At 43.5% G+C, this 18,242-nt stretch overlaps 1 protein-coding gene and 1 long non-coding RNA gene across 3 annotated transcripts in view; both read left to right on the top strand.

Annotated features, from left to right (window-relative positions):
- The first annotated feature begins 6,326 nt into the window (after positions 1-6,326).
- GMDS (GDP-mannose 4,6-dehydratase) overlaps positions 6,327-18,242 on the top strand; it is a 409,472-nt gene continuing 397,556 nt past the window's right edge. Inside the window, exon 1 of the mRNA XM_054632699.2 lies at positions 6,327-6,755. Within this exon, the coding sequence (XP_054488674.2) occupies positions 6,639-6,755 (117 nt within the window). The 5' untranslated portion in view covers positions 6,327-6,638. The remainder of the gene's footprint in view (positions 6,756-18,242) is intronic.
- LOC143694526 (uncharacterized) lies at positions 6,796-14,037 on the top strand. Of its 2 annotated transcripts, XR_013183083.1 has the most exons (3): positions 6,796-8,722; positions 13,155-13,350; positions 13,860-14,037. It is a non-coding gene; the product is annotated as an uncharacterized LOC143694526 (long non-coding RNA). The 2 variants fall into 2 exon arrangements; XR_013183082.1 differs by having other exon boundaries at positions 6,796-13,350.

The following is an 18,242-nucleotide window of genomic DNA, read 5'->3' as shown; positions in this document are numbered from 1 at the left end:
TTTGAGTGCATTGTTTTTTTCCCAAGGTGGTCTTTTTTATTGTGTGAGAAATAGGGGTTGTGGTTTTCTTTTCTGATTAGAAGTCTTTTGGACAAGATTTATGTAAGGATTTGGGTGTATATTAGACTATATTTAGGGAAGGCCAAGAAAAGAAAGAACTTGTCTAAGAAAGAAGAGAATTCTTGTAGTGTATTCTAATGTCTTTCCAGAGCAGCAGTCCCTGATGTCCTCATTCACATTAGTGAGTGGACTAAAGAATTTCAATGGGAGTACAAAGTCTGCATTGTTGAAACTTACTCCCCATAAAGAAAACGTCTGTAATAAAAAGATGAATCTTGGCACACATCATTGCATTGGATGGAGATACATGGGTTTGTCTGTGTATGTATATGAGTTGTGGCATTTGGGAAAAACCTGGCCTTCCAGTAGTGGCTCTTGTCTCTTTCTTTGGGCAGACTTTCAAGGCTTATCATATAACTTGTAGTTCCTTCTCTGATACCCTCTTCAGGAAAAGGAAACAAACTCCAACAAATAAGATTTTAATCAGTCACATTTTTATATTGATGTTTCTCATTCTCATCAGGCCCAGTGATTTCTGGTGGTTTTTCAAACCTATCAATTAAATGTTGACAGCATTCATTCTCTATGGTGTATTTTCATATCACTGCTATCCTGCTGGAAGCACTGCATGTGAAGACCATCATAGGGAGTTGGATATTTGGGATTCAGCTTCTCTCTTTGTGAGCTTCTCTAAAATACGCAAATTGCTTGTCAAGTCTAGAAAAATTATGCTTTTATACTTTTATAGTTTTCTGAACTTAAATCACTAGACTTCTCAAAGGGCTGCCAACCCTTAAAGGTCTCATGACTCCTAGTACATACTGAAATAATCATGTTGGGCAAAAGTGTTTCTAATCAGTCATGCACAGAGAATTCTCCTTTTCCTTCCAGTTACAAACCTGTTTCTTCTCTCAGGTGTTTTAACTCCAGTGGCTTCAGTCCAGTTAGCATCAGTTCACAAAGCTGCAAGGGACAATTGCATATGCTAACACATCACTGGGCCTGATGCTTTTTGTATTCATGACCCTTTACTCTCTGCTGGGAATGAAAAGGGACATTTATTTGGTGTTTCTTACAGAAACAATGTCCATAATTAGGTACCTCCAGTGCTGGCTGAGATACAAAGGAACATTTGTTAATTATTTCCGTGTGCTTGAGGAACACATTGCACCAAGGGCTGACTTGCTTGGGGACCACAAGCAGGGAGGTACTAGACTGTCACTGCCATGTTCCTTTTAAACAAAACAGTATTTCTTTTAGAGTCAGGGCTTGGCTTGGATCCCTGGCTGCTCTACCCGAGCCCCAAAGGTATCTGCAGCCCTGGCTGCCCCTGCCTGCCAACAGGTTCCTCCACCCCTGCTCATGGCCCAGAATCCGATATCATCAGTTTCTGCCCAGAGATGCTGCAGAAGGGCCAAGGTCCAGCTAACCACAGCCCTGCCCATGTGCCTGAGGCTACCAAACCTAGCCCACCATGCTGCCTAAAGCTCTGCCAGCATCTCCATTTCTTCACACCCATGCTTTTCTTGCACCATGCACAGGAGGAACTGAAACTCACATGCCTGGTCATGGTGCTGTTCCAGATTTGAGTCTCCCAGGCACAAACTTTTAGGACAGATATAAACAATGGCACCAAGCTCAGCCTGGACCCTGCTCTTCCATCTGTTTTACTGCAGGGTACGACAATTTCTCAGTAGTGTTGGAGATTGATGTGAGAGAGCAACATGGCACTGGCACTGCCTCTGCCTTTGAAACACCAGGCTGTGCAGAGTGCTGTAAAAGTCACATCATGACAGCACCAACAGGAATTGGGTCTCTGCCTTTCAAAGGATGAATCTTTGCCAAGAATTTAGCAAGTCTGACCACTTACCCACCCCTTCAAAAGTAAGCAGGCAAGCCTTTGTGAAGAGAAAAAGGAGGCTGTTAGTACTTTGTGGGCTGGGCACAGGCCACAAATGCCGAACACAAAGAGCTCCAGCTGGGAGTCAGTACCGCCAGGAATTTTCCCCCTCTGTACTGCAGAGTTGAAGCACTGATGACTCAACTTCATTTTCCACTGAGAAGGTCCTCTTGGAAAGAAATTGGAATTGGAATTGGAATCTTGGAATTCTTGGAAAGAAATTCAGCCTGTTGGGAAGAAGTGCAAGATTTGTCAGGCACAAAAGAACCACCTGAGAAGCAAGGAGGCTCCCAACTGCTGCTTATCTCCAGGCCCTGGCCTTGAGGCTCACTTTCCAGAACCATCCTTGAACCCTAATATTTCTGCTCCACCTGAGAAGTCACCATGTCAGAGCACTGAAGCTGTGGATCACTCCACATGCCCTCAAATCTTAAAGATAACTGTTAGAAAAACAATTCTGAGACTCTTCCTCCATTCATCCTCTTGTCTCTGCCCACTCTTCACTTCTTATTTCCTCATGAGATCTGGTGATCTCTCCTCTCACTCCAACATCTACACTTTCACATTGTGATGGGTCTCCCCTGGACTCACCCTTCCCTCCTTTTACACGTTTTCCACAGCTGCCTAGCTCTGTGGAGTCCCTGAATACAACTATTTGCTGCATTACTTTAAAACAACAAAGCAGAAAAAGACCTTATCCTGGGCCTCCCTTGCTTGCCTGCCTGTATAACCCAAAAGCTCCTCAGAAAGGACAGTGCACTTGGATGAGCGACCCATCCTCCACTGGCTCCTTTTCTGCACTTCCCAACCAGTCCTGGTGGGGCTGTGAACAATCCCTAGATGCCACCATGGACTTCACAGCTGGATATAGGATCTAAAGCATTTGGTAGCTGCAGATAAGCAAAGTAAAATGTTTTGGAGTCAGCCTTCTTCTGTGATCCATGGACACTGATTTAATGGAGTTCACAGCACCATAATGCACAAGTTGCTTAAACTATTGGGTGAGGATCATTCAGAAGAACCCCAGAAAAAACAAAAACAGTCAGTTTTCCCCTTTGTTGCACTGATTGATGCAGAGAAAGAGGGCTCCACTCAGTCCAATGACAACTTCTAACTCCTGTTCAGAATAGGATGCAGTGATATCGTGTCAACTTTTACCACAGCTCTGGCATGAATGATGCTATTATTTTAATCAAATTGATGCTATTATTATAATAAAATTAGGGATACCTTTGTCCTACAGTGAATAAAGACAGCATTTTAAAGCAGCTATTTCTACTTCTGAAGTAAGGCTACTTATTTCCTGCAAGAACTTGAACTGATTCACAAGACATCTTAAACCACACATAGTTACCTTTCCAAATTTCAAAGGCAATGTGGTCACATCCCCATTTAAACACTGATATCATCAGGACTGCAATATATGTGGTATTGAAGTGCATTAAGATTTCAGTGTATAGATGTTCTCTTCCCTTTTCTCTTTTCCTTAACATTTAAGGTGATATTTTTTGCAATGTAACACACTTCAGTCCTTTTCTCCTACTACCCCTTTCTTCCTTACTCTCAATGACATTTATTTCCTCTCCAGTTTTCCCTCTCTGCTTCTTCTTTGTTCATTTTACATTATTTCCTAGTTTAGCCAGCTCAATTTCAATTAGCTTTGCTCTCCACCTTTCTTTCCCTGAGATACCTGTTTTTCTCCACCAGTACCAAGTAAATTTCTTCACATCTGTCCTATCTCTTTCCCCCCAGTTCTTGGAGTGGCAGCTTTAAAGGTAATGCTGCACATGCTGTTCTTTGTGTCTCCTGAGACTTTGTCAGACCATTTACTCACTGGGCATAAAACCTTTACTGGACACCCATGCTCACACAAGCATCTCCTCTTCCAGGGATCCAAGGGAGCTGGAGGTGCAGATGTGCATCAGTCTGCTGTCTCCTCTTTCCATGGGGCCTTGCCAGTTTTAGGAGCCAGAGCGGGGTCCACACGGCTGTGTGAGAAGGTGATTACAGGGTGGGCAGACAAAGCTCTAAATAAGGTAGCACATGCCATGGTGCAGGTGCTGGAGGCAGCAAGGAGACATCAGTGCAGCCTAGCACTCAGAGTGAATATTAATCCTGGAGTCCCTGGGGGCTGCTGGTCCAGTTTTCAGCTGCAGTCTGACATAAATTGCTGTCAACACCAGAGCAACTTAGGTAAAATCTAGTACCTGGGCCACAATTGAGCCTTCAGTCTCTTCTGTAAATGTACTTTGGAAGACTTTGGTGACAGAACAGTCTTTGTGCATTAAAACCTGGAATGTGCCTGTGCATGCCAGGGGCAGATCTAGCAGGATTATGGTAGCTGGTTAACTGTGTCTGTAACTACTACTGCCAGACTTATAAATGGGACAGAAATTTAAACAAGTTAAAGGGGGCTTTTTTGGCTTTTTTTTCCCCCTTTTTTTTTTCTTTTTAGCTTCAGTCAGCTGGAACCTGAACTGGGCTGCACCCTGTCTGGTTTCACTTGCCTGTTTCTAGTATTACTATTGACCAAAAATACAAGTATGAACCCTGGTAAAGTGTTCTCAGCAAAGCCTTGCTGGGATGCTCCCCTTACAGAAGTGACACAGATTTCAGACTCTTCTGTTCTGAATCACTCAGGAGTGCAGCAGGAAGGAGATCTACTGCTCTAACAGAGGAAGAGCAGGAGGTGCCTGTCACCTGAGAGTAAAACCAAAGCTAAAGGTCCTTGGTCAACTGATGCAACTTGATTTATCAGGCAATTTATGAAATGTGTGAACCAGCTTCCCCCTTCAGTGTTTTTGGGAAAAATAGTCAAGGAAAATGCTATATGTGAAAAACAGTTCTTGTGGAACACTGGATAACTGGGGTAGGAAAAATGCTGTTTGGAGAAAGTAACTAAAAAAAGGCTCTTAACTGCACACGTGGGCCCCAGGGATGGAGGCTCCTATATCACATCTTCAGGACTTACACTGTCAGCTTGACTCACCAGTTTTTTGAGCAGAACAAGAAAAAAGGTAAGCCAATGAATGGACTGCCAAAGAAAGCCAGAAATGACAAGCTTCTCTGGCCATATAAAGGACAATTTTTAAGGCTGTAGCTCACACACTTTTCTATGCAGCTCAGACCTAACAGGAGAGTGAATGATGTATGTAAATAAGTAAAGAAAGGAAACTTGCTCCTAACTCCCTCTAATCTCAAATCCTAGATTTCCAAATAAAGGCTTGTGCCTTATTTCTGGTATACAGAATCCTGAAACTCTCAGAATTTGATAACCTTTTATTTTCCTGTGTCATTTTAAAACTGAGGGGGTGGAGCTCATGTGTGGTGCCCCTCCTCTCTGAATCCGAGACTGTACATCCATAAAATCCCACTTAGTGGGATGAAGTCATTTTGCACAAGTAGTAGCCAATGTTACCAACTTGATAAAACTGCATGTGCTTGTTGAGAAGAGGCTTCAGAAACAGGAGGCAGAAATGGTACAACTGGGATGACATCCTGCAACTATGTAACTGTGACATAATACAAATTCGCCATGGCATCACAAACCGTGAGGCTGCAAGAAGGGAATTTAAACCGAGAAAGTGGGGAGCGGCATGCAAGAAAGTATTCACAATTTGAGAGTACAGTTCCATTTGAAGGGCATTATGCTCCTAGACTCAGGGGGGGGGGTTTGTTTGTTTGTTTGTTTTGTTTTGTTTGTTGTTGTTTTGTTTTTTGCTTTTTTTAAAATGTACTATGGGTTTTCAATGATATTGAAAATTTTTGGTCATGTAGCACAATAATAGAAAAATTAGCAGTACGATGGTCATCTGCATACGCAGAAGCCTCATCATGCAAGCATGCATTGAGGGAATGGATGAGAAATCCTTCATGGAATAGCAGCAAACCTCGGGCATGCACCTTCTTCCTTATACATACAGCGACCGGCTGCCTGGATAAAAGCCGTGCTGGTCCAGTGCCTCATCAGAAGAAGAAACACTTGCTGTAAATCCCTTTTTCCAGACGCCTTTGGTCCGTTCATAACCGAGCGTTTCCAGAGTGGGAAGGCTGGGCACCTCCAGCGCGGCCCCCGCGGCGGTGCCTCGGTGACTCCTCCGCGCCGCGGGGGGCGCTGTGATCCCGGCCCCGCTGCCTCACTCAGCACCGCCGGCGCATCCTCCGGCCCGACACGCGGTCAGGAAGTCGGGCAGCCTCGCTCCCCCTCCTCTTCTTCCTCCTCCTCCTCTTCTTCCTCCATCTCCTTCTCCTCCTCCTCCTCCGGCCACGCCCCTCCCCGCCCGCTCTCAGCCAATCACCGCGCCAGCTTTCTGCCCCGGCGCATCTCCCGCCCCTTTCGGGGAGCGCCGGGGCTCCTGATTGGCTGCGGGCTCGGGCCGCGCGGCGGGAGCGGTGCCGAGCACGGGGCGCGCTCCCGGGCCGTGCGGCGGGAGCGCGCCTGCGGGGGGCTGCACCTGCGGCCGCCGCGGGCGGGGCGGGAGCGCGGGCGGGAGCGCGGGCGGTGGGGCGGGAGCGCGGAAATGCCGCGGCGGCGGCGGCCGGGGCAGCGCAGGTAACCCCGGGTGCCGGCAGGCATCCTCCCCTCTGTGCCCGCCCCCAGCGCCGGGAGCCTCGCCCCGGCGGCCGCGCCTCCGCCCCGGGATACCTCCGCACCTGAGACGCGCCCGCCGCCGGGAGGATGGCACAGCCCGCGGCAGAGGAGGCGTGTGGCTGCGCCGCCGCCGCCGCACCGGGAGACGACGGCGAGGAGATGAACGGCAGGAAGGTGGCTCTGATCACCGGCATCACCGGGCAGGTAACGGCGGGGCTCCCTTCGTTCGCGTGCCCTCCCGGAGGGCGGCGGAGGGAGAGGGAGAGGGGATGGGAAGGAGCCGCCCCGAGGCGCCCGCAGGCGGCCGTGACCGGGGCCAGGCGTTGGGAGAGGGGCGGCGGAGGGCTCGGCGTGGGTCTGCCCGGCGCCTTCGCTCCCGGGCCCCGGGGCACGTCCCCGCGGGTGCCTTCCCAGCCCGGTGCCCGCTGCCCTTCCCCGCTGGCGCCGCCAGTTCCGCGCCGGGCTGGAGCTCCCTCTGACAGCCCCCGGCTGGGTCAGAGGCGGACAGACCGCCTCGTGGGTAGGGCTTGTCTGCCCCGGGGGTCTGCAGTGTTCTTCTGCTGGTGTGAGCGAGATGGTGTGCAATGCCTTTTTTTGTCTCGTGTCTGGACTGTCTTATAGTAGTTTGTACCAGGAATTCATGAGAAATCAGCTAAACCTGTGCAGGGATGAGGTGTGAAGCCAGCATCGCTGAAAAAGGAGCAGCATATAGGAAAGACAGTACAAGGAGCCAGTGTTGGGACTCTTCATCCTGAGGTCTGCAGTGGGGAAGGTACCAGTGCAGGTGTGAGGCAGCCAGCGTTGGTTGTGACCTGATCAGGCTTGTCACTCAGGAGGGGTGCTTGTCACTTGCCACTGTGACACACTGGGCAGCCACGCATGTACAGTCAGTACCTGCTTTATCCTGAAACCTCAGTGGAAGACAAAAGCGTTTCCCCAGGCCACCTGTTTTGTATTTGTGTACGTTCATTGCAGTCTCCAATTTTTTTGGCTATATTACTCATAGGGATAATGATGCTCTCAGCGTCCTGGTGCTTTGAGCAGAAGGTGCAGGAGAAAGATGGCATGGAAAAAGAAAGATCTCAAAGAGAAAGAAATCACAATCTCTCTTGGAGCAACTGCTGCATGATGAAAAAAGATGTGATGGTGGTGAGTTTTAACCTGGTGAGGTGTGCAGGAGGGTTGATGTGTGCAGTTTGTGGCTTGTGCTGCTGCACTTCCAGTAGGCAGCTGGGATAGTTGGTTGGACTGTTTGTGCACACAGAGATCTGCATTGCTTTGTCTTTGCTGGCAAGTGGGTGCTAAATGAAAAGTTGTCCTGGACATGCTTGCTCATATTTTAGGAACATCTTATTTGCAATGTAGATACCTCGCACTACCTGGGAAAATTTGCTCTCCTTTCACATTGCTTATCTCCAGGAACATGCTGGTACTGAATGACTTCTGCTTGGAGGGTGTATCTCCTGTGATTGGTATAACTTGTTCAGTAAGTAATGTATAGTAGCCATTAAGGCTCATTTTAGAATCCCAGTGGAACAGCATTTTTTCTTTATGGCTTGCATTTAGTTAGTGACAGCTTCATACATGGAAGAACTTCTTCCCCTTCAACTGTGACTTGTCCTGGTATGTTTGCAGATCCACTGTGAGGTGCTGGTGTGGATTGTTGAGAAGTCCATGAGCACTGTGAAAAAGTACATGTCAAAACAAACATGTTGCTCTTTTACTCTGAGACAGTCAGTGCTGTCTCTCTTTTTATTTTATAGTGGAAGAACCAGTGGGTTCTTTGTGAGGGAGTAAATACAGAGACTAGCTTTTCATCTGCTGTCTGAGGGAGCCTGCACTGTGCTTTGAACATTCACCTGCTGCTTGTGTTTTGCCTCATTATGCCTGGTCCTGTATGTTCTTGCCACACTTTTTGGTCACGCTCTTCTCATGGGTTAGCAGCTGTCTGCTAATAGCAGGCTGGGGAGAACCGTCCAAGGGGCTGTCTGACAAGGAGATGTAACTATGTCTGAGAAGAGGAAAAACTACTGATCTCTATGTACTAACACTTCTGCTTGATGTTTATTTCTAGCAAGAGCACAGTCAGAGCTTTCCCAAGGACTCCTTTGGTGCTGTGTGAAAAGTCTTCCAGGTTGTTGCCAGAAGTACGTTTCCCTTCATCAAAGATAGTAAGTTAGAGGCCTGTAGCTACAACACCATGGTTCTTTCAGTGCTGTGTTCTGTATGTTACTTTGTTTCCAAAGCAGATCCTCCTTCTTAGCTTAACTTTTGACAGGCATATTATTTATCATTGCAACATGTGGAGAACCAGAGCTAGGAAAGGCCTTTTTTGGGGCCGTGTAGTTCTCCATAATTCTGAGATCTGCTGCCAGGATTCCTGGTCCATCTATTTTCTTAGATGAGTTTTAAAGAACATCACTATACTTTGAAGAGGCTCACCCAGAAACAGGAGACTTGGATTTTGTTTCCTGTGTGAGAAAGGGAGACTTGCATCTGAAGAAAGAGTGCAATGTGTTTCTAAACTTAGTTACCATGTGTAAAATGTACAAATATGATGAAGTTGAAGCTAGAGCTCAGGCTTTTTCTCTCCCAGGCAATTATTTTATCAACTGTGCTAAAGATTATTGGCCTGTTTCAAATTCTTCCTTTAACTGGTGCTCTTTCAAGGTGGGAGATAAAGGCTTGGATCTCTTCAGACTGAAGGTGGTATAGAACAGAATTGGATGGTAAACTCCTCTTATTTAAACTATGCCCTTTCTGCAACAGCAAAAAGCAAGCTGCCATAGTTGTATTGTATAAGGAACCTGCTTTTGTTTGTGTGTGGTCACTGTCTGAGAGTGTTTGCTGAAGTAATGCCCTGTAGGGCCTGGCACATAAGGATGGGTGAAAGATAATTATTGAGCTGGATGTGGACCATGACAGTTCTGGGCAATTGTGGAGTAGGGTTTTTGTTGTTAGAGTATTCTTGGGCCAGGTGAGGTGCTGCTTGAACTGTAACAGCCCTTCCTGAGTTGGGATGATGCCACAGCAAGTGTGCTCGATCATAGTGCTGGAATCAGATAACTCATTATTTTTCAGAACTTCTGTGTAGACAGGAACATGAGGATTGTTCACCTTTTCCACTGACAAAAGTTGGGGTTTTCTCTCTAGAATGGAGAAAGAGTTGAGCTCAGAGAGTTATACTTTGATAATGGAGCAACTGACTGATGATGCAGCTTTTAACTGAAACATAACATAGAGATATGGCACAACTGAAACTTCTGATGAAGGGACTTTTAATGGGGTTCATGAGACTTTACAGCATGCCAGAGAAAGATGGGCTGTCTGCACAAGTTCTTCTGTTTAGTAAGAGACTGGAGGCACGCGCATTTGCCAGCTTAACTTCACCTGTTAATGAAATCAGTTCTAGTGACTTGCTTTTCTTCTAGATAGAAGACATTTAGAGAACAGGTATCTGCAAGGGTGAATGTGTTACTGATAAGAAGGTGAGTTTGACCTCTGGCCACATAAAAGGAGTTTGCTGCATGCATGGTGAAGCCACAAAGGAGAGCAAATTTCATAATTCTATGATCAGGACTTAAATGACATTCTGGCTCCAAGGGCTGAACCTTAGTTTCTATTAAATCAAAGCAGATGTATCAACCTCTACAAATTCTGCATTTGCCCTTCGAGTTATGGTGAAATCAGTATCGTTCCAGCACTTGCATTGCTGATAAGAGACTCTAAGCACGTAGGCAGTGGTGTTATATACTCCTTTTGCAGTATTGAGATTTCTTTTATCTTTCTCACACCACAGCAGTGGAACGAACCACATTTCACTGTTTTGCTAAAATAACTTCCAGAGTGAGGCAGTTGCTGTGGTTAGATGGATGAAACATTTCTGAAGTGTCATGTAGGTATTGGTCTGCTGGTAGACTACTTATGACCAATGCTTAGCACTTTTTTCTTTGTTTAAAGAGAAGTATTTTAAATTAAACAGGCCTCTTGTATGTGTTTAAGTGAAAATGCTTAAAAAAAAAATCTCAAACAGCTTGAATATCACTAAGAGTGTTTTCAGAATGCAAAATAAATGTACTGGACTTTTCAAACCTTGGTAACTTGAAGAATTACTCTGTAAAAATGGAAGTTTTGAATCAAATACTAGTATTACTAACAGTGTAATTACTAACAGTTCTGCAAACATGGCATGTTGCTTATACCAGGAAGCTACTAAAGCAGTACACTTTTAAAGTGTTGTTTTCTAGACCTCGTGACTAAATATCTGTTAAATTGCACTTAAATATCTATTCAGAATGTCTGATTGCACTGCAATCAGTCTGATTGTCTTTCTCATACTGATACTTTTAGGAGCATTCAGATATTTGACTCCTTGGAAAAGTACCAAGAAATAATCTCTCTGAGCCTAACTATGTGGCTATATGTTGATGTTTCTACTTTTCCCATTTGGGCCCTGGATTTTGAGCAGTAAATAATATCTATCTGCATCTGGTGCTTTCCTAGGAGAGGCAGCAAGGTAGACCACGATGGGTGAGCAGGCACTTCAGAGCTCAGTTTAGTATGAAGCGATGCATTAGAGCTCAGTGTCAGTACATGCCCTGAGGCTATTGCAAACGGAGCATGGAGGGAGCAGTTGTGTCTCTGCCTTGTGAGAGTTCTTACAGCAGCAATACTAGCTCCAGCCTCCGCTCCTTTGCCTGCAGTTCTGTCAAATACAGCTTCCATTTGGCAAAACTTAAGGCAGCAACCTCAGAACTTTCACCCAAGCCTGAAGGGAGCTTAAAGAGTTGGGTCTGACTCTGTCTTTTGTATTGAAAGTTCAGTTGCTTACAGCCTTTGCTATTCCTCTAACACACCAAACCCTTATACAGGTGTACTGCAAGTTTCATGCCACAGTTACAGTTCACAGTTGGAGAAAGGTTAACTGTATCAAGAGGGGGGGAAAAAGATACTGAGAAAGCAAGATTTGCTGTTGTAAATTGAGATCAAGTTGTAGGGTTTTTTAAAAATTTGGCTGTTGAGGTGAAACTGAACAAGACAGGCTCAGTGGGGCAAAGTACAGTAATAACAGAACATGAGTCATTGCTTAGTATTAAGAAAACCCTGAAATGAGTAGCTGGTAGAGGGTCATGGTCATAGCCTATAAAACTCTTTGATACTCTGTGGCTAAAATAAAATAAATGTTACTTGGAGAAGAGTTGCAGAGGAAACAGTTAAACAATGTTTATGAAAGCTTCTTTCAGTATAGTGATCAAACTGTGAGGTGGGAATCTGTGTCACTGGAGAACGTGTGTATACTTGAAAAGCACAGGTAGAGAAACATTATAGGCTGCTGTAGCAGAGACAGGATGTTGGTTTGCCAGAAGGATAAAATCGGAGGGATTGGTTTTTCGCATTGAAATAGGAGGATAATCTTTGCTGAAACTGGCTAAAGGTAAATATTAGCATTGCTGCCATTTCATTAAGACAAATAGTCTTAGTTTCTGAGTAAAGCTAAATATTAGTATTGCTGCCTGTTCATTTAAACAAATATTGTCTTGTTTGAAGCCAAGGAGTCTATTTCAGTTTCTGTCTCTAAGTAGCCAAGAGTTGGCTTGAGCAAGGATTTCACGTGCATTGAACATCCTTATAGTCTGAGGATGCAGAGATGTAGGAGCACTGAATTTGGCCACAAACCTGAATGCAAGAAACTTCTTTTAAACGTGGGAGGGTATGTGTTTTTGGGGTGGCTTTTATTGGATTGGTTTGTTTTAAATGATGAGGATGTCAAGCACAGAAGAAATTGACTATAGAAGTTGAGTGTCTGTCCCTGGAGGAACCCAAACCAAACTGGACATGGCCCTAAGCAACTTACACTTGTTGACCCTGTCTTCAGCAGGGATGTTGAACTGCACAGAAGTCCCTTTCAATATAAGGTTGTGTGATATTATGACCACTCCACAGGATTGGAAGTCGAACCACCTGCAGTTTGTGACAAGATGGCATAAGGGGCTTGTTGAAAATAATTTGCAGCAAATAAATAGTGGCTCTGACATGAAACTAAGCTTTCCTAAAATATAATTCCAGGTATTTTCCCTTTACAGGATATAGATGAGGAGTGCTGCTGTTGATTGTCACCCAAAACTCTTGAGGAAAAGGCATTTTACTGAGTAAAGTAGTATAACAAATACTGAAATTGAATACTAGAATATTTTCTGAAAACAGAGACCCTATTTATACAAAGATGTCTGACTTTTGATTGCCTTGAGTCCCTTTTGGAAAGAGGAGGGCTACTAGATAGACTAACTCAACTTCTGCAGTAATAGCCATCTATAAATACATGGTTCAATGTTTTACTCTTTCATATGGTTTATACTCTACACCAGTATGTGCAGGGCTTTTGTCTTCTTCTAGGACTGGGAGTGCAGGACCTTGGTTGCTCTCTGTGCCTGCCTGGGGTAGCCCATCTGTATTCCATTGCCTTTCAGAATAATGCAGTTAGTGATGGCATTTGAACATAGGTTACCTAGGAGATATTCACAATAAAAAGTGTAACTGATACGGGATTAGTTCATGTGTGCCTTGATGGATTAACTTCCTTTTTTTCTTTCCACCTTTGCACAGCTTTGCTCAGTGTTTGTGACTGCCAGTGAAGTCTGTTCTTTAGTTGTATACTGGAGAGGGAAGTTCTGGTAGCCTGGCTCAGCTAGCAGCCTTTCAATTCGAGGACCAGTGCAGGCAGTCTGATTCCTTGTGTTTGAACATGATGTAATGCAGGATGTGGATTGAAAAACGTTGAGAACAACAAGTGAATCATAAGGTACTGTATGCTGTGATGGGTACCTGCTGTGAACATAGGTAAAATAATGAAAGTGTTCCAGAAAAAAGAAAATGCTGAAGTTCATGTTAATGGTGCTGGGGTGTGAAACCGATCTACACATGGTAACCAAATAGGGTTTGGGAAGATGACTTCCTCCAGGCAACATTTCTCATGACATCTGATGCTGTGGTTAGGGGGCTATTTGACACTACTGCCTGGACTGACAGTCCAGGAGAACAGATTACCCTATTGCCAGCAGCATGCAGCTTCTTTAATCTTTAACTGTTTGGGAATTTTTAAATTTAATTAAGACTGGTGACTGCTGGCATAGACAGAACCTGTAGTTCTTTATTTCCTAAAGTTTTAAAGAGCTAAAGCCTCCTCTTCCCATGTACCTACAGCCAATCCAATATGAATAGAGAACTCTTGTAAAAATCTTTTCTATGTGACTTGATCTTCTACCACTAAATTTTGGTCTTTTTTTTTTCCCCTCTGATTATCTCTTTCAGATCCTTTTGTCTGTTGAGCTTTCTGCACAAGGGAGTCGGTTTCTTAGAAAATAGATAGCTATGCAGAAGGGCAAGGAGAAATGGAGTACTTGAACCTGCTGATGGCCTGTGTGAGAAACACATCAAAAGCTACCACTGTGATCCCTATAAATAATAAATAAAAGGTTGAATAAACGGCTTTTCAGTGCAGTTGTGATACTGGTGTTCATCCTAGTGGTGCTTCCTGTTGCTCAAGACAAGACACCTTGTCTTAGAGGAGTACCAAGGCTGGGTCTCTTTGCACTTGCCTCTGCTTTCATTCAGTCTGGGAGGCAGGAAGTAGTTTCTTTCTCTTGGCAATTCCTAGCAACCTTATCCCAACTTCTTCAGACTTCTGGGTCTGGAGTAGAGTCCTGATTAAGTGTCTGTTCTTACAAGCTTGTCAGCCCAGTTTCTCCTACACTGTTGTGGCACAGCTCAGGCTTATTTTGGAAAGCGCGGCTTCCTTGAAGCTCTGGGTGGATGACGGCACAAGAGCAAGGTGGCAGTGTGGTTGATGTCCAGCTTCCTCTTTCACAGGTGTATGTTCTCTCTTGCTCTAAATTTCTTCTTGCTACTTTGGCTGCTTTTTAGCCAAGTGAGCAAAATAAAAAGATTTTCTTTTTAATATTTTTGTCACCTCCTGCCTCTTTCATATGAATCCACTGATTGTTTTTTCAGACCCTCAGCTAAGGAATTCCTTTGGGTTGTATGTCTGTGATCTGGAGGATGCAGTTATATCCAAATCTTTCATTTAAGCAAAACCATAGAAGGTGAGGTAAAAGAGTGGAATTCTCTCAAGTTTCCTGTTTCTATTACTGGAAGCCCTTATGGCTTGTTCCTTTTGAGTGTGTTCACAGGCTTTACAACCTAAATCCACAATGAAGCTTTTGTAAAGCCTGCCAAACAAATTGATCTGAACTGGCTTATCTTTTGTCACCTGTGCTTTTCACATGTGTTAAGCAACTGAACTTCCTCATATGCAACTTGAATGTTGTAACAATTTTAGTCAAGAATACACACAAATCAGTACAACCGAGGCAGGCTCCCTTCTTCAGGAGTATTTCTTGTTAGAGTCTCATTATTTTCTTTTTTTTTTAATGGGAAATATAAATTGTTCCTTGTAACTCAGTGTTATTTGACAGTAAGCAAAGTAAGTGTAAAAACAAATCCATTGACTTTGATATGGTTGCAGTTAGTTCAGTGGTAAGTGCCATGGAAGGCATTAGATACTGTGTACCCTGAGCCAACTCCAGTTTGATGAATAATGGTACATTGGCATTGTGCAGTCAAACTTACCTGTGATATTGTCAGCTACTTCATTGTAATGCTCAGCTAAGCACACTGGTCCAACAGGTATGTCAGCTGCAAAGAGGTGCTTGACTTGGATGTGGAATGCCATAGATCTTGGCATTTTGCAAGGGGTATCCAAGTAGATAAACCAGCTTGTGCTGCTTTTGCCAAGCTTGAACACCTTTGAAATAACAGGAAAAATTATGCTTGTTCTAGAAAAATCTGGCTAACCACTAAGTATAGCAAGATGTAGTCAAATTTTAGGAAACGTTTCTGCAGGGCTTTGCTTCAGCTGTCATTTGACCAATTTACTGCTGCTTAGAAATTCTTCTCAAAGGAGAATTCCTACAGCCTGTGTGATGAATTCTAATGCAGAAGGAAAAAATGATACCATGTTAAGTGTCTAGGTGAGTGCTTTTGCTGTAATTAGAAGATGCCTGGTTTCTGCTGCATATCTGACACCTGCACAGCTATTAAAGAGGTGTCTCTTGGCTTTTGATTATGCATCAGGTAAATGGTAACTGTTCCTGTATATCCAGAGGCAGTCTGAGGTAGCATGTCACCATGCAGAGGAAGCCTTAAACCACCCAACCCCCGGTTTAGAAAACTGACAGTTTTTATTTGTATCCTAGGATGTCTAGGATAGTACCTTGTGCCAGAAGTACCTTGAAGACATTTACCACTTTATGAATGGAGATAAGCCCTTCCCAAGGTGTATAGATTGGTATATATGTCTTGCAGAAAATAAAACACAAAGTCAAGAAAATACTTCTAACTGCTCCTTTACATTTTTTAAATTTTTTTTTCCTTTTTCCCTGAGTTTTATGTTTCTAGTTTGATATGCTGCAGTCCCTTCTGACTGTTACTCTGAGTCTTACTGTAAACTTCTGCTGGTGCTATTCTGGAACTGGGTAGCAATATCTGACTGTTTAGGTTGCTATTTGTCAAATTACAGGCATGCTGTCAGGAGTGTGGTTATTTTTTTAATTTTTTTCCCTGGCATTTGCTTGGTCCATGAAGAATCTCTTCAGATGCATTAGCAATGGGTGGCTTTATCAGTGATGCTGGTGATGACCCATAGATTCCTCTTAATTGATATTTCTCTGTTGAAAGGATAAGAAACAGACACCATGTCTTTGGCTGCTGATTGTTGTCCCTGCTTTTTTTAGCACTGATATCCTCTCTAAGAGCATAAACATTACTGTGGAGCACGTTTGGTTTTGAAAGTTGAAATTTCTGGGTATACTGTCTGGATTTCATACAACTAAATAATTGTGGTTTTGATGTCAGTGTAATTCTTTCCATGATTACACAGTAATAGTCTGTCAATGTATTCCTGCCAAAACTTAGCATGCTGTTTGCCTCTGAAGTGAAATACTATTAAAATACTACAAGATAAACAGTATGAAAGGGATACAGAACTCTTCAAGCCTGCATGCAAAATACTGTGCTCTTACATCTTTTAGGTATCTCTTTGAGGTCTCTCTGCTCCATGGGAATGCTTAAAAAGGTGCAGCTGAGAAGCTTCTTTGTGGTGCTGATTTGACTGTTACTGATCAAGCATTGCTCTGCTGAAGCCCAAGCCTGGGCTTTGTGAGCAGACCTTCACAGCCTCTGGGCTAAAAAGTGGCTTTGTTCCCTTCAGTGTTTGAAATGATACTGGAAGCTGTTCCAGAATCTCGCTGGTCTTTGAAAAGGCGGTGAGGACTCTGTGGTTGTAGATCTGCAGGCTCAGTAAAATATGTAAATTTATTTTTGAAGGCAAAATAAAGTTGGAGAATTATTCTGATATGTGAAGGCAAGGAAGTTACAAAGACTAAGAGTTAAACTTTGCTTTATGCCCTTACTAGTCCATATTGGGAAAACAGTCATACTTGCAGCTGATCTGAGACTAAAAAGTTGTAACTGTGTGGTTTTGCTTCATGTGTTTAATTTCTTGTGGTCACCTGATATACATTAAATGTTTCTATGTTCTTATTGCAGCACTTTGTAGTTGAATATATAGTGTAATTGTTTAAGTCCTTTTTCTGCATTTTTCAGTGAGAAGAGAATTTTTTACTAATTTGAGAGGTTTTCATTATTCAAGAATAAAATAAGAATCTTAGGACTGACTGTGTCTCCAAAATTACACTTGCTGTATTTTCTTTGGTAGATATTATCATTATGTTTTCACACTCTATTTATGCTGGATCACTATTTAATAATGTATAGAAGCCATCTTTGTAGAAATGCATTGTTATGCTGCTGTTTTTGATTTGTGAAGTCTGGCTAGAATTTCAAATAATTTCATTGCCTGTAGCTTTACTTGTTTAAACATTAGAAGAGATCAGATTATTCTTAAAATTGAAGAGTAGCTCCAATGGGAAAATACTGATTGCTAATTTCTTTTAGAGTGCAATTCAGCTTTGTCACATGCAAACTCTTGGTTTTCATCATATTCAAGGATCTCACATCTGTCTTCTGTCTTGATCAGTTAAAGACAGGTGCCGCACAGACTTGGCAAATTGAAAGCAAATTCAAAACTACAGAAATTCCCTAATGATGCCATGGTTTTCATTTTGATAAATTGGGAGAACTGCAAAATGATGGTTTAAGTTATTTTTAGAAGACATGAAGGTGTGTAAAGCAGGAAATAAGAGTGTGCACATGACTTTGAAGTACATTAACTGATGTGGAAGCTGTGTAACAAGTACCAAGCTGTGTAGCCATCACCACAGGTGGACAAAGAGTTTACTCAATACTGGTTATGTAGGCTGAGTTTCTCAGAATTACTTGGTGTGACTTCAAAATGTGACAGTGAACTTCCACTAATTAGTTGAATCCAATTCATTTTCTTTATACAAGCAGTTGTTGCTGGTGATGGATTTTGTCATCTTAGCTGGGAACCTTCTTGCTTAACTGTTTCAACACCTGAGCAGTTTTCTAGGCAGCTGTTTCAGTGAGTGAGAGCCCAGGCTTTTTTAAGCAAATGCAGGTGCCTACTTAGGCTTATAGCCCATACAATTCACAGCACCTGGCTTCCCTGTCTGCTCTGCTGAGTGTGAAAGGTGCTTAGGGTGGCTGCCTGATGGG

The sequence above is a fragment of the Agelaius phoeniceus genome, chromosome 1, assembly GCF_051311805.1.
Source record: "Agelaius phoeniceus isolate bAgePho1 chromosome 1, bAgePho1.hap1, whole genome shotgun sequence".
Taxonomy (NCBI): Eukaryota; Metazoa; Chordata; class Aves; order Passeriformes; family Icteridae; genus Agelaius; species Agelaius phoeniceus.
Note: the sequence above shows the minus strand (reverse complement) of the source record. Positions and strands in the feature narration are given on the sequence as shown.